At 36.4% G+C, this 16,946-nt stretch overlaps 1 protein-coding gene across 1 annotated transcript in view; it reads right to left on the bottom strand.

The window, feature by feature from the left end:
* Positions 1-16,946, bottom strand: part of LOC121085629 (lipoxygenase homology domain-containing protein 1-like) — a 144,372-nt gene that overhangs the window by 111,863 nt on the left and 15,563 nt on the right. Inside the window, exons 6-10 of the mRNA XM_040588484.1 lie at positions 15,632-15,764; positions 15,205-15,356; positions 12,805-12,959; positions 10,311-10,369; positions 5,434-5,597 (exon numbers count right to left, since the gene is read on the bottom strand). Of these exons, the coding sequence (XP_040444418.1) occupies positions 5,434-5,597; positions 10,311-10,369; positions 12,805-12,959; positions 15,205-15,356; positions 15,632-15,764 (663 nt within the window). The remainder of the gene's footprint in view (positions 1-5,433; positions 5,598-10,310; positions 10,370-12,804; positions 12,960-15,204; positions 15,357-15,631; positions 15,765-16,946) is intronic.

Here is a 16,946-nt window from a genome sequence, read left to right as displayed (position 1 = left end):
ACAAAAAAAAAATATTTTTAAGAGCAAGAGAGAATAAGCCATACATTAGTCATACCACTTACTTCTGAAAAGCGCTCGGATACTGAGATGATGGGAGGCATAAGAATATGAATAGAAAATGGCTGAGAGGAAGGCAAGGCAAGAGGAGCGTGGATCAGTAAAGTCAGAAGCTGGATTTGGGCACTTGATATAGGAAAGTGGGGGAGCTCTTAACAGGGAGATGCTTAACAAAGGAAACTGGTGTCACAGCATTTCAGAAACAACCCTCTGAAGCCTACCAGGGGGGGCTAAACGGACAGCGTAACCTGGGAGGGAGAAGTGACTCAAGAGAGACAGAGAGGGGGTCTTAACGTACATTTGTCTTGGACTTGTGTTGCCATCAGGTAGCAAAACAAAAAAGACGTTTTACAGATATATGGCTGAAAGATTAAACCTAAAATTGAGTGCTTAAATTTCTCTCAAGAAACTACCTTAGAAGGGAAAAACTTACATACATAATACACACTGTACTGCAGATTTACAGTACAGCATCACGTTCACTCCCTCATTTCTTGAATATGAGATTAATTGTGTTTTTCTCCAAGATTGTTTGTGACATTTTTACAATCCTTGTATGTTGCTTTCTTGGAACAAGCTAAAATTTGCCTCATGCACAGCCTGTGGCTGATGAAGATCATTTTACACACTTCTTCCTTTTATCTCAGTAAGGAATAAGGTTCATGTTGTTACCACATACATTTTGTAGAGAAACGGACAGTTTCAAGTTGAGTTAAAGCCAGCAGTATGACTGTTTTGTGCTGCCTTAAGTGTATCTGATTAAAGCCTGAGTTTCTCTAAGCTTTATTCAACCATTTCTGGACCTAAATGGCCGTTATGGCAAACAGGGACAGGTGCAAAATAGCAGGACACAAGCTATGCCCAGCTTTTAGGCACTGGCAGTCCCAAGGCTAAGGGAGTGGATAGCTACATTAGTGCTTATGGTCACTTTAGCAATCTTCCCACTTAGGAAGAATTCTCACTGAGCTCATTACAGGCTCTTTTATTTTAACAATAGGAGGAAAAGCATGAAAATGGATTTGTTTCAACCTCTTTTTATAAAATTAGGTTTTATCCCCACTGTTTCTCATTTTACTTTAGAGATCTCAGCTTTGACTGATGAAAGAATGAATATGGATACAGGATACAGGAATGAAAGACACACAGTGAAACATAACAGATTCTTACAGCCCGTAGGGCTGATTCTAAAGGGAAAAGTGTCAATTAATAATGCATAGATTATTTAAAATTACTGATAATTTCATTTAAACAGGAGGAAACCAAAATGAAAAGCAACAGTGTAACGCCTCCATGTGATATAATACAGCATAAAGAACACCTGAGGAACACAGTTCTTTACAAACAACGTACATGTGACTGGAAGGAAAAAGGCTGGGTTTAACACTGTAATAATCTCATCATAGGAACGTTGTTTATTAAGTTTTATGATCAAGTATCTCTGCAAGTGTTAGTAGGAGCCCTGCTTTTCATCTACCTATATTACTTTCTGGCATGTTGCCCTGATAGAGTATGGCAGTGTTTAAAGGCTGTTTGTACAGATGAAGAAACCTTAAATGGTGTGACTGGATATGGCACCAGCTTTACAAGTTAGAGAAATGGGCTCATGCAGAAAAATTCACACCAGGGATGGATTCCGGTTACCATTTCTCCTAGAACACCATGCATACTCCCATGTCCCATGCTTGCAAACATGAAACAACTATCTTCCTTACAAAGGCACCCATCAACTACAAAATAGAACTTAAGAGTAAAGTGAAGATTTTGAAGATTTCTTAGAAAAAAGTCCAGGACTCTTAATAGCTTAATATATTGTTATTTGAGATACACTCGACAATGCATCGAGATCAGTAAGACCAATACTTCCCTAAAGAGATTGCAGAGCTGATAATGAAGCAAACTTACAAAGCAAAATGTGGAAGAATTCTTGTTAGGGAGGTGCTAGGTCCTGCCACTCTCACTAACACTAGCATGCAATATTTTGAAAGCGGACGCACTGCACCAGTCAGTGCTTTTACTGACTTCATTATTACTGGAAGAGCAGAACTTGTACCTGAAGGTATGGAATTATTCTGTATCAAAGTAATAAAAATTGAGAGACTGTAGCTGGTTTTACAGAAAATAATAGGCTTATAGTCTTCTGCTTAGTTCTCTTTGACACAAAAGGGAATATTTGCCATGATCAAACATTAAAAGACTACTTATAAAAAGAATTTCTTTATCAAACAATGTGTACACTCATAAAAGATAATTTGCCATCTTTCGGAGAATGATGATGCAGAATATAGGGCTCTGGAGAACGTAATTTGCAATATAATTAAAGCTCCAGTGTCTTGAGCAACTCAACATACTGCCAAAATCAGTATTTTTGAAATAGTGAGAAATACTCAGGGACTGTGATGACACCAGAGGAAAATGCAAGAAACAGATCACAATTTTGATGAAAGCTGTGACTTATGGTAGATTGATGTCCCTCTATTGGAGGAGGAATGACTCTCAACAGAAAAATTATGTCCTGAAAACTATGTCTGAATAGTAACAGAAGCAGAAAACCATAGCCTAGAAGTAGTTTCTTTGAACACGCAGGAACAATTACAAAGCAGAAAGGGAAATTCATCAAATTTAAATTCCTTTGCTTTCCCATTCCCAAATTGTTCATCCCTGACTTTCCCATCTGGTAGGAAAAAATTGCTAAGCCACACGGGTAAATATAGTGCAGTTTAAACACAACTATCTTGTGAGAACCTAGAACCCAAGAATCCAGCCAGAAAGAAAAACTCCCTTCATCGACAATCACTGTAAATTACCTTCAGTGAATTTCACATGCTACCATCATATGGAAACCTCCAAGGGCAATAACCTTGTTACATTCTACCTCCATTACACTGACTAGGTTTTAATCTAATTTACACAAACCTTAATCAGAGATAGCCAAAGTTAATGAAGTCACACCGGCTATATACAGCAATGCAAGAAACATCAAAATCAAGTTCTTGATGAGCAACAAAATTTCAGGGGTATATAGAGGAGCACCACTGGATTTACTCAAGTTTTAATAACTTCCTTTTTTTATTACTTTAAACATTACTGAATATTCACTACTTACTGTTAGGTAACCAAGTTACCATGCATTTAACTGTACTTTCTATCAGGTTACTATTCTTGATTTTTATTAAGAGAATTTAGTACAGTTTTGTCTCATTTTCTTTTTGTGGGCCATTTCTCTGTCATCTCTTGTCACATATCTGTGTCCAAAGGGATTTTGAAATGAGATGGTATTTTGATTGGTTTGGTGGGATATGATTGTGATTATTTTTTCCACTATATTATGTTGAACTCTTGTGGCTCCCTGCATCAGTTAACACTTTCTCTAAAAAAAAGGGGATTACCTGAAGTTTTAATAGCCTTCAAATATGCAGCACATTCCTTCATAAAGGCTGCAAATCAAGGACCATTTAATCAAGATTTTCCCCAATGTAGTTAACAGATTAAAGTGGTGTAATAGAAATTGATAAGGGCTATTCAATTTTTCTGCAACTCCACAGTTTTTAGCAATATTGATGTTATTACACTGTGCTCTTAATGTTGGAAAACTGTAGAGTTACAAAGTGCTCAAATATTTGCAGGACACAAGTTTCTTTTGGATTAACAAAAATCTCAGCTACCTGATCAAATTGAGGTGTTTAAGGGGAAAAAATATGTGGGGAAAAAGAAGAAAAAATACTTTATCTGTTCTGTTCTTTCTCTCTCCATTGATCAGCACAGATTGAAAGTCAAGTAAGTGGTTTTGAGAAATAATGGATGGACAGTAATTTGATTAACCTTGAAACTTTGATGGTGTGGTTAGAATTCAGGAAGAAGACTTCTCAAGAACCTCTAAAGTTTAAAGGTCTCATTACACATGAGTTTAAAAGTTTGATTATACAATTAGATCTTGTGAAATGTTTAAGTTGTACTCCTCAGTGCAGATTCATTGCACCTAAACTGCACCAAAGTGCTGCACCTAGCCTCCAAGCCTCTTCCAGGCTTTCCGTGGTGTATCACCAAAGAAAAACATCAGGCACAAAGACCTAGGTACAGTATAGAAGACCTAAACCTGGCTGCTAGTGTGGATAGCACCAGATCATCAGAGCTCCCCCTAAACCCAAAACACAGCATTGTATCAGCTACTAAGAAGAAAATTAACTCTCTCTCAGCCAAAACCAGGACAACTAGGTATCAGGTCTTTGATGCTGGAAGGATGAAAATTTTGCATTTAGAAACATATTTTTCCTTCCAAAGAGAAAAAAAACAAGCAAATGTTCTTGGTACTTCCCTCAATGAACTGGATAAATGAGCAAGAACTTGCTGTCAGACAGCATTAATCAGGTGACTAAATATCCAGGATGATTATCTAGCCGGAGTTATTTGCGAAGGAACACTTACATTTTGTATTCAGGTAAACACTGATTTCACCTTCCTGTTTTGATATGAGATAATCTTAAACCAGCATTATCTGCAAACTTTAGCCAAGTTACTTTCAACTTCAATAAAAGTAAGGGAAAGACCACCATTGATTTGCCTCTGCAAGATCTTACATATAAATACTTCTATCTGGAAAACAAAAATTTAACTTCCTGTCCTATCTGTCACTGATTCCCCATCATCTGTTTACTATGCATAAATTATTTCAACCTAAATGAGGTATCACAGATTTAATGGTTGCAACAGGTACAGTCCTGAGGAACTATAGGGACTGGAGAAATTGTAGGATTTATAGGAACTTGGAGAAGCCCTGGGAAATGTCATGCTTCTGAAGCACTCTCAGAGGTTTCTCTGAAGAGGAAAGAAATCTCTCCATTTCTTCAGAGGAGTAGGATATCACTAGTCTAAATCATCTGAGTTAAGCTACTCGGTGTGATTTGACTCTAAGCCCTAGCCATCCCCCCTTTCCTTCTTACTTTTTCCAAGAAGAGGTTCACATGACAGTGTGCTTCAGTGAAAGTCTGAGGAAACCCATGGAAGAACTTAAGAGTGGTCACTTCCAAAGATGGCTATGCAACACAAGCCATAGCCAGGGCTATCTTGCTACATCAACACAAAAAAAAAAAGCAAAGTTTTTTATGCCTCAGCAAATGAACATCTAGTTAAAAGTAGCACATCAAGCAGATGCAGGTATGAAGCAGATGCTGAGAGTGCTATGTCTGCTGGATGCAGTTCTGAATACATTTGCTGGTCCAAATCTTACTATCATAAAAGTCAGCCACTCCCTCAGAAATACTTAGTGATCCTTACATATTGCTTTGAGTCCTTTTTATTACCACAATTATTCAGTTTTGAGAAAAGCTCTTTTGCATATGTTTTGAATTCTCCAGTGTTTATAGAACAGCCATATTATACCTTAAATGTATCTTCATTGTTGGGATTAAACAGCTGGTGTCTCCCAGATCCCAAAATAATAGGACCAGAAGCTCTGTTTTCTCCATAAGCGTAGAGGGACACTGTTGCTGTTGTGCCAGCTGTTTCAAAATCCCCAGTGACTACAGTAATCTTCCAGTCTCCTTCTGTAAAGTAAAAAAATAAAATCAGAATGCTTTTATAACCGTTACTGATATGTAGTCAGTTACTTCAAAGTTACTTGAAAGATATAAATAAAAGTGTGGTTTATCCCAGGGACTGCAGCTATTATATTAGATAGATAGATGCACACACACAGAGAGACACCTAAAAGGTAATGATGCTGGGAGACGCAACGGAAGATTGGCTAAATACTACATCATTCAAACTTATCTTAGGCAAGTTGCATAACTTTAATGATTTGGGAGGTTTGCAGTGTACTAAAGCTGGAAATATGGACACAGAGCCTAGTGAGATTCCTAGCCATAACACTGTGGGTCATCACAGGAAAAGCCCAAACTCCAGAACTTGGATTATGACAACACCTATAACCAAGAAATGCAACAGGAAAAAGCTATCAAAGCATCCCAATTAAGTACAATTTCCTTTCATTTTACGTTGATGTGACATACCAAGAGCTCCATTTGCCTGAATGGAGGTATGTCATTGGGATTAGCATGAAAAAAAAAGATTTTTGAGGATGAGGACTCATCAGAAAATCATTTTGTATAAAACTTCCCTGATACTAAAATGTCATCTCTGCTCTCATACAATGTACACAAGTTATTTCAATATCTGAAAGAAGCTTAATGTAAACCTCCTTTTTTAAAAAGAACAATTCAGGATTGGAAAATGCATTTCTACATCTGAAAAGCTGGGATGGCACTCTGTCCACCCCTCTTTTGGTTACAGCTTTTGCCTGTATGAAACAAGTTCCCCTTAGTGACTTAAATTCATTCTGTGCAAGGCAAACAACAAATGAAATACCAGCCCACAGCCGTCTTATAAACAAATGCCACAGCATACACTGCAGTTTTATTAATAGAAAGCTGTCTGGTAGTGCCTGCATGAATTAAATCTGTTGTCTGACAGAAGCATTTATCTTGGGTCAACCCCATTATCCCTCAGTAATCCCACACAAAGACCTAACTGGAGCAGGAAGTTTGATCTGTTTTCCAAGTTTTTGAGGTCTGGCTGACACCTGATTTTGGAAGATGGTAGATTTTTAAATATGCATAAATACACAGCTGGGAATGCAGAAAACAGCAACAGCTCATTTGGTTGGTCAATCGAACCTGGCCAGCAGGTCAAGGGAGGAGATTCTGCCCCTGTACTCTGCTCTGGTGAGATCCCACCTGGAGTACTGCATCCAGCTCTGGGGAGTCCAGCACAAGAAAAACATGGACCTGTTAGAGTAGGTCCACAGGATGGCCATGAAAATGATCAGAGGGCTGGAACACTTCTCCTGTGAAGAAAGGTTGTCATTCTGCCCGGAGAAGAGAAGGTTCCAGAGAGACCTTATTGCAGCCTCTCAATATATGAAGGAGGGCTTATAAGAAAGGCAAAGACTTTTTACCAAGACCTGTAAGAGGCCGGGGGAAATGGTTTTAAAAAGAGGATAAATTTAGACAGGACATGAAAAGAATTTTTTTATGATACAGGTGGTAAGACACGGGAACAGGTTTCCCAGAGAAGTGGTAGATGCCCCATCATTGGAAGCATTCAAGGTCAGGCTGGATGGGGCTTTGAGCAACGTGGACTAGTGAAAGATGTCCCTGTTCAGGGCAGGGGGGTGGACTAGACAATCTTTTAAGATCTCTTCCAAGCCAAACCATTATATGATTCTATAAAGGAAGTGAATCATCTGATTTCCACTAAAAATTACAAGACTCCAGCTTGTAACAAGCTCTTTTGTGCCTTTGAAAATTTGCATCCTCACAGCTTTCTCTATAGACTCACTTTCATGACAAAAGAACCATAGCACCAGGCTACAAAAGGATCAACATCAATTAGAAGGGTGAAAAGCCTCTATACACTGAAGGTAGAAACAAAGAGCATAAAGCAGGAGCTCCTTGCCCTGTAGAAGAGCTCATATACCAAAAAAGTTAGCCTTTTCTGTTTTTAAACAATATAATATCAATTCCTTAAAGACAAAGTTCCATTGGACCATTTGGTTGGAAAATAAGGACAATTCAATTTATGAGAATGATGCAGACAAATGGTAAAATATGAACCACCGCTCCTCCTAAAAATTAAAAAAAAAAAGTCATTCAGAAACAAATATTCATTTAAAAGCAGGCAAAATGTGTTTTCTTTTGGACTTGTTCATTGTCTGATTTCTTGTACCTCAAGTGCTTTTGATGGCCTTTTCTATTCTATTATCCTCTCCAAGTCTGTCTTTTGTTAAGCAGTGCAGTTTTGAAACCACACAGTTGTACTCTTGAGACTGTATGTTCTACCTAGCTCAGCTCCTGCCTCCAGAGGGTAAGTGTAGTAAGTGTACACACAAGTACAACTCTCAAGACAAAAAAGGGAATCAAACTTCCACAAAAACATAAAAAAAAGGTTTTGTTTGTACTTATATATAGACTTCGAGGGTTTTTCTTTTTCTGGAAACAACTAGGACTTTGTGTTTGAACATCAATGTGAGTACAGGAGAAGAATCCTAAAATTTCTAATCTCTTTGATGCCAGAAATCCTCGTTGCATTCCTGCATGCTTTCAAATAGAAACTGGAGACAGTAAGTATTACAAACACATAATTCTCATTCTCTTTGGCATAGAAAGTTGGTAGAATACCGATAATTCCTTAATGACTGAAGAGGAATACACATGAGGAGAAAAGAATACAGAAAATGTGTAATGAGGTGACTTTCATTTCGAATACATGGATGAACAGATTACTTTTCATAATTTTTTCTTTCTAGAATATTAGAAACAATACAATACATTAGAAAGTTCTACTTCCCAGAAAAAAATCTGTTTTACAAAAAAAACAAAAACCCAACAAAAAAACCCCAAACAACAAGTTAGATTGAATGAAAATTATATATTATAAAAGCTCATGGGAAAAAAAGTAAATGAACAAAATCTCAGATGAATAAACCCAAACAACAAGTTAGATTGAATGAAAATTATATATTTTAAAAGCTCATGGGAAAAAAAGTAAATGAACAAAATCTCAGATGAATTACTCATCCAGGAATCGGAGCAGTCCTTGCAGATATGGGCTACACAATTTCAAGTCCCTTTCCCACTGTTCCATATTCCAACAAGTGCCCCAAACAAGAAGGTATTTGGTGCATGTGCTTTTGTCTGCCTAACTCTCACTGAGGCATTTACAGTAAATCCACCTTGTGTTTCCATGAAACAATCTGCTTTGACAAGGGGTAAGTTTTGTCAATGAGAACGGTGCTCAGCTCTTCCGGACAGCACAAAGACATTTGTCCCACAGGGTCAGGGTGAGAGTGCTGTGAATAAAATGTTCACTGCAAGACCAAGCCCATCTCCACTGAAGACAGGCCAATGGGATATACACTTAGTTTATTCCTGCTCTTTGTCTTCTTTTGTTTGGCTTATGGGACAATTTTTATGCACTGCAACTTTTACTGTGTAACCAGACAAGCAAAGCTTAAAAGACACAGCATAAACACCCAGCTATAGGTGCAGAAAGGACTAAGCAGACTGATTTGATCTATGTAAAGGCAGATCTCTAGATGCTTGCCTTGTGGAAGCAAGGCACGCAGAACAGCTACAGTACAAAGAGCGATGAACAGATAGAAAATTAAAGCCTCCTGAAAAAGGCATAGAAGGGAAGAAGGACAAAGATACTTATGATCCAAAATACAGCTTATATGATTTGAACATAATTTGTAAAATAACCGGGTACCAATTTTGTCATTAACTGCCACAGGGACACTATTTAAGACAAGATATTTGGGCTTTTGTGGATATCTTGATCGATAAAATGAATTATGAATAAACATTTTCAAACTTTCTCACAACATCTTCTAAATTATTGTTCAATCTAAAGCATGAAGCACTTCTCACAGCTGAGAAATGGTTACATGCTATTAAGAAATGTAATTTAATCTGTGCTGGTTGCAAGGACAGAAGAGTCAAGCTGAACAAATATGAAATCACAGGTAAAAAAGAAAATTAAAAACTAATGATGAGAACAAAACTATATATAGCTGAGGAGAAAGAATTGTGGTTTAAAATGTTAACACAAAAATCTGAAATTAACATAGATCATCAATAAGTACTAGAAAAATATGAATTTTCAAACAGAGAGGAAATTAACATCATAGAAAGAAAAATGACAGACTAAAAAGAAAACATAAATAAAGTGATTTATTGTTTAAATTGCAATGTGAAGTTTGGTTTACTAAAATGTTCAACAGTATATGTAATTAATGTTTTAAAATAAATAGAAATGGCAACAATGTGTAAAGCTATTTGTTCTGAAACAGAAACAATCTTCACTAAAGACAAGACTCAAGCAGCATTTACCATTTGCTGCTTCTTGCATTTTCAACTGTTGATTTATTTGAAATTCTGAAAAAAACCCAAAAAAAAGCAGTTAATAAAGGTTCTATCTTTTAACATTAAAGAAAAAGTTTGAAAGAAGAGGTGAAAAAGACATTCTGTGATTTTAGCCAATACAAGAAAACTTTCCTTCTCATTCATTCCCTTATGATTTTCTCACTATCACCTATACCCATCATACAACGCAAACACAAAATATACTGTCTCAGAAATGTAACAAAGGAAGCTTCAGAATGGTTAACTCTGATACTTAAAGTGTAAATTCAGCCCAGATTTCTTCAGAGTAATTAGAAATCACTGATCTGACTTTCATAAAGCTACAATAAACCTTACCTTGAGGGTACAACTCAATTTCTGAATGAATTACACCTTGGGACACAAATGGAAGCCACCTAAGAATAAGAAAGAAAGCAGGAAATCAGGTAGGAATCAGCTTACTCTCCACTGTATTAACATATAAATTTTCTTACTGAATACATATAACAGCAAAGGTCTCTGCCTCTAATATTTTAGTATTTTGCCTGAGAGATGTTAAAGTACAAATTATTTGAACCAACAAAGAATTTTATTTGTGCAGACATAAGAGCTGTGTAAGCATAAAATATACCTGTGTCAGATTAGAGACTCATGTGGCACAACTGTACTTATTTTATAGCTAAACAGAAGACCATGGCGCAGAACTTTTTTTTTAGTACTGTGGATTGAGTGCTAAGTATAATTTGTATTTATCTATCGCACTATTTCTTAAAATCAAAGTTCAGTGTTAAAAACAAAGATGGAATCAAATACTGCTCTTCCTTATTCCTCCTACAAATTGAGGACAGAGAAGTCTGAGAAAGTACAAATTAAAGGCAAACATTGGTTATGTTTTTTAGTCATGTTACTCTAGGTTACAGATAATTTTAAAACCTTTTCGTTCAGAACATGGATTACCAACTGCTTTAGCTTCCTCCTGCTTGGTAAAAAAATTACCTGATTTTTAACAGGAAAAGAAATAATTCAGTAAGCTTCCAAATGGCTGGTTTTTATTTACTCAGTCCGCTTCCATAGACTCTCCAGGAATGACCTAAACTATTCAGTCTCCTATGAGGCTGTTGGGAATCCAGCATAAGATGGGCAGGATGACTCCAGAGCAGCTTTTGAAGGTTCCTTACTTTTTGTCTTGAAAACATTAACAGGTCAATTCATATAAGAACTAGTCCCTAAGAAATAAATTTGTCTTACCAGACAACTACTTATTTATATCACTTCTGCTAAGACCTGACCACACAGGTATCTTCTGCAATCTTAAATGCTAAGAAGTATTAGTCTGTAACTAATACTGTATAATTGAAAGCCTGTAGGAGCTGTTGAATATTCAGAAACTAATATCAGATTTTTAAGCCAGACAAAATGCTGATGTTTCCTTGGCTAAACAAGAAAAAAATACAGCATTTTTTTCATAGCCTGGATCATAAAATATCCATGTAAAATAAAGCTGTGAAGCTGAAAAGTAATATATTAAAGAGATTTCTGAAGGGCAAAAACTTCCCCCGTCCTTGAATAAAGCTCAGTGTTTCAGCTTTACATTTTGGCCAACAAGGAAGCTTCCCCTAAACCCCATCACTGACCTATTTTAACCATTTTTCAGTGGCAGTGTTGCCTTGTAGAAAAATTAGAAACAAACAAACAAAAAAACCCCTCTCTCAGTTTCTTCTTGACAGTGCCACTGAGTAATTTTGGTGATCAACATCTGGTGTTAATTATCACAGAATTAATACAGCAAAGTGCCCTGACATGCATCGTTCCTAAGCTGTGTTACCCTGACATGCATCATCCCTAAGCTGTTGTTACCCACTGGAGGACAGCTGTGACAGCTATGACAGAGTTGATTTGTCATGATTGAGGTAGGCAGCTGGCCTGATTTCTCTGTAGAACTTCCATTAGGAAATGTTCCCTGTTTTTTTTAGAAAGGTAGCAACCACAGCTAGCAACAATAGCTGGTCTGCATCCAAATCTACTCCAGAGAAATCCTGTGTTATACTACTATTTAAAAACATGTCACTCATTAAAGAAAGATCTCAGTTTTAGAGAGATTTATCAAGGTGAGAGAGCATCTTAATTCTTTTTTTTGAGGATGTGACACCAAGGGTTGCAAGTAACAAATTTCTGAAAATCCAGAAAAAATAACTAGGCATTTATTCATTATTATTAATTAAATATTATTAATTCTAGTGCCTTGTCAGATGGTTACATTGTTTCTTTACACTTCATTTCACTCGAATGAAGCACATACCCATGAGAGAGACTGAAAAACTGAAAACTCCAAATGTGGGATTACCAGTGTTCCTCCAAACATGTGAAATGCAGTATTTATCAATTGACTTTCAAGACGCTCATTTAACAACTTAAATGGAAAAACCACAGAAGAATTCTGACTTTTGGATGTCATATTTGTCTCTCTAGAAATGCTGTTGTTCATAAAGAGAGTGAATGCTACTCCTGGATGGCAAATCTCTTTTCTTTCCCATCTAGAAATGCAATTAATTTAGAAATTTTTTGTGTGGTTTATTTTTCCTTGCTGAATAGGAAAGCCACGCTGATAGCACTGATCCTTCCATGACAAGGCTGCACAATCTAGTAACATAGCCACAATATAAGCATTTAATCTTTGCTGTGGTTCCTACAGCATATTAACTCAAGCAATCTGTTCTGGAACAACACATTTTGTGGATTTTACAAAACTGCAAAATAATCCAAATTGTCTTTCCTTGGAAAATTCATATTTAGTATTTTGGTTGGCATAATAATGGTAGTGAAACATATTTAAGAATATCGTAAAAATTACCTTTCACAACTGAAAACATATTCCAAGTTGTTCTCAGTTTCTCTGACAATGACTTTATCACAGTACCAATACTGGGACTTGGCACTAGCCTCACAGCGCAACAGCACCTTCTGCAGCTTTGCAAGAGATACAGCTTCCACTTCAAAAGCACTGACCTAGAAGACAGAGACAGCACGCTGCATTTTGCCACCACTAAGTCAATCTGAAAGTTGAAGTCTTTTAAAAGCCTCATTAAGTCTCACAGTGTACAAAGATTCCCATTGCTTTTATGACAGCTGGACTGTATTCAAAGTGTTTGGATCTGAACAGTTAAATGTATTTTTATTATGTATTAGAGCAAATGAGAAAACACTACTAAAATCAGGCTGCAGCAATAATGCCAAATAAATTGTGTTTTGAGCCATCATCCGAAACGCTGCACACAAACCCTCACTATTGTCTCAATACAATTATTCTCCCCTAGGTAAGAATGAGTTAAAGCTCTTATCTCCTTTGTTGGTATTTATGTAAAATGTATTTTAAATGCTCTTTTTGGTCTCACCTATTCTATTTACATTTTATTCTGCTGGAAGAAACTGGAGTCTGAAATGCAACTTTCCCCTTGTTATTCATTTAAGCTTGTGCTTACAGTTGGCAAAGATTGTTTTCATAGGAGCATGAAGCTGATCAGGTGAAAGGCCAGGCTGCTAATTTTCCATCACAGTAAAAAGCATATAGATTTCTCTCTCTAAATGTAACAGTCCAGATCACTCTTCTCAGTAAAAGGAAAATGAAGGAAAGCACTACACTGGAAAATTTGTATCTGTAAAATTCTCAGTCCTTAGCAAACAGCAGAATTAAGACTGCCTATGCAACTTTACCTCTCCCTTCTGTATATGTAATATATGACCACAAGCTATTCTCTCTGAAGGGTCCCTGCCTCAAATCGTACACAGGCAGAACTACAGCTTTTCAATATTTCTTTTTATCTTCATTGTCTTTATGACTGTATGCATTATTTACTGCAACCACCCATAGACTTCAGTGAAACAGAACTGATTTCCCCAGTGACTTCACTTTTGTGCTTTTTCCATAGTACCCCAGATTTCCACAAACGCTGAAATCTTTTTTCTGAAAGGCCATCTGCATAATGTTCCATTTGACGTAGATAGTTAAAGCACAGAGATTATTGCCAAAAGTGTCAAAGATGCAGAGTAGTTTGGGGTTAACAGAGGGGTTAATTTGTTGGCATATTTAACATTTCAAAGAGCTTACTAGGTGCAGAACAAAATTCTCTTTGAACGAATCTCAGTTACGGCTAATGTTGCTCAGGAAAGTTAAACAGGTTTGTGCAGCAAAACAGAAGCATACAAAAAGTGGTCACCCAGGGAAACTTAAGTGATTTGTCCGATATCATGTAAAGTGTCTGTGGCAGGGATGAAAACAAATTGTTCAAGTCAGCGCTCAACAGCCTTTGTCATAAAAAGACATATCCCAGGCCCTGCTCTGCTGTTCCGTACAATCCACTGTCTCATTCACCCATTTCTGTTACGAAGTGCACTTTGAGCCACCCCTGCTTAGCCCCTGTATAAATAATATGCTGAATTTACTGTCAGTCTGGCTAGAATAATCCCTCCAGAAAAATCCACTCCAATTCTGAATTTCAGTTTGAGTAGAATTTTAAATCTCATACATTAATGATATAATATGTATTTTAAAATAATATAGACACAGCTGAAGTTTCCAAGTGGGTTATTACTATGCTTAGCATTTTAGATACTGCTTTTTATTGTGTAATTGAGTGTTCCACTAACAGCTTGATACTGTTTGTTAGATGTACAAGAGTTAATCCTCAATAGCTCACAAAGGAAGAAACAGGCTTAATGGAAGGTCATAATAAGGCTAGTGGCAGAACTAGGATTAAATTCAGTAGTTCCTAAAATTCAACCATACACTAATGCAGAAAATCAGGATGATGTATATTTTACTTATGGAGGAGCTAGGAGGTAACTGAAAGAAAAATTATTTTAAATCTGCTCTGTATTAATCACAATACTATATTATTATACAGTAAAAGAAATACATAACAAAGTCCTACTAAGAACTGAATTCATGGAACAATTTATGTGAACTTTTTTGGATCCAGCTGTAACTCATCATAGCTTGACAGAATACGTTTTAAATTCATAGGCAGCTCCTCTCATCATCCTAGGGTGATTCTCCAAATCATTTTTCCTCCCCTTTTCCTGCCTGTGTTTTAACTTTTCTAGTCATTCCTGATCAGCAGAAAATTATTTTCCTTAGTTCTTAGAACTTATTTTGCTAAACCTCTATGATTCTTTTTTATTAGGAACCTGTTCAGACCCATATAGGTTACTTCAATATGTTTATACATCTAAGAAAATTGGTTTTCAGACTTACCATTCCTCTCTGAAGTGTCACTCGCATACCAGTTTTATGCAGAAGTCTTAGACCGGAATCTCCTCTCTTTCCATAGATACACAGATAAACAGCAGAATCTGTATCAGCTTGCTCCAAGTCACCAGTGTACACATAAACATGGTATAAAACGACTTCCGAAAATATCCAAAAGAAGAAAATACAAGTTAGGTATAATCACAATTCATTTTACTCACTACTATAGCTTAATGGGAACACCACCGACAAGTTTGATTTGCAATTAATTTTTGGAATATATTCTCCAGAAATCAGTGTAACTATCTGTTTTTAAGATTGCTGAGACCACATTTAGGAACGTACAGGAAATGGAATATAATTCAGATTATATTAAAACTGAAAACCAGGTAATGGATAAGTATGTAACTGTGCAACTGAAGTACATACATACTTGGATAGATAGGTTTTCCAGCTTCCACTACTGGAAGTTCACAGAGAAATTCTCTGTCATCACGATTCTTTGACAACCATGTGTTTGCTGGGAAATTCAGCATTTTCTTGTTCTTTAGATGTTGCATTGTCACCTAGAGAAGAAGCAATTCCAGCTATGAATCAGTTCACTCTTTCCAGTGCTTTGTTTCTCAACAGAAAAACATATTTTTGTATATACTTTCTTCTATCTCAGAAAATAATAACATGATCAGAAAATATTACATACATAACTGCGGTATGAAAACATTTTTTCTTTGGCCACTACTCTGCAGCCGGGCTTGTTACTAGAGAAGATCTTTACTCACACCTGTGGTATTGCAGGTGAAACTGCCACACTCTATTCTTTGAATATGCCCTGGACTTTACTCATTCTTGGAACAAACAAATCTGTAATTGAAATTTGATTTTTTTGCCATAAGAAATGTCACTAATTCTGATTTCTATCAGTGAACCACTTCTATGCAGTATTGTAAACTGAAAATTTTCTAACAGGTGAGGTTAGGAGAGACTAAGCTTTTGGAAGATGTGGAAAGATTGACACATTTCTTATATTAAAATGAAAACAGGATGAAACTCATCATCTACATCCTTCTGAACTTTGGCAAGAAAAGGTTATGTTGAAATATTAAATCAATTTCTATTATATATGGCTCTTCTACAGCAGAACAAAAGCCAACCTGGGTACCAACACCCTCCATATATTCCTCTGAAAGTAGTTAGAATTCAAATTCTTGAGTTACTTGCCACTGTACATTCCGATAGCTTATTTCCTATAACTAAAACAGTCTTTCCCCTCTTTCATGGGAGCATTTCTTGTTGGTCTTGAACTACAACGTTTACTTCGCACAGTTCTTTCCATAGGCCTTCACTAACAAAAGGAAATAAGTGCCAAAAAATTGGCTTTCAGCAGTTGTGTTTTGCATATAGCAAGCATAAGCCTTGCAAACAAAATTATGAAAACAAGCGTTCACATTCAAATTCTAACACTTAGAAAATCAGGACAATATATGCCTTTATCTCACTTTTTCCAATAAAGTATTATTTTAAGTAGAATAAACATTTCTTTTAACGCCAAAGCATGTATTTATTCTAACATGAAATACTTCTCAGTAGTGACTCTTAATCTGTAATGTTTATTGGCAGAGCTCCCCCTGCTGATTCGCAACAATCACAAATATTAACTGCTTTGTGGGAAAAACACAGCTTTCAACTGGAGTTCTTTCTTTCCGTGAAAAGAAATATTTGAAATCCCAGGGTTACCCTATGAAATTTGG

Source organism: Falco naumanni, chromosome 3 (genome assembly GCF_017639655.2).
Source record: "Falco naumanni isolate bFalNau1 chromosome 3, bFalNau1.pat, whole genome shotgun sequence".
Lineage (NCBI taxonomy): Eukaryota > Metazoa > Chordata > Aves > Falconiformes > Falconidae > Falco > Falco naumanni.
The sequence above is the reverse complement of the archived record's forward strand: the minus strand, read 5'-3'. Positions and strand labels throughout refer to the sequence as shown.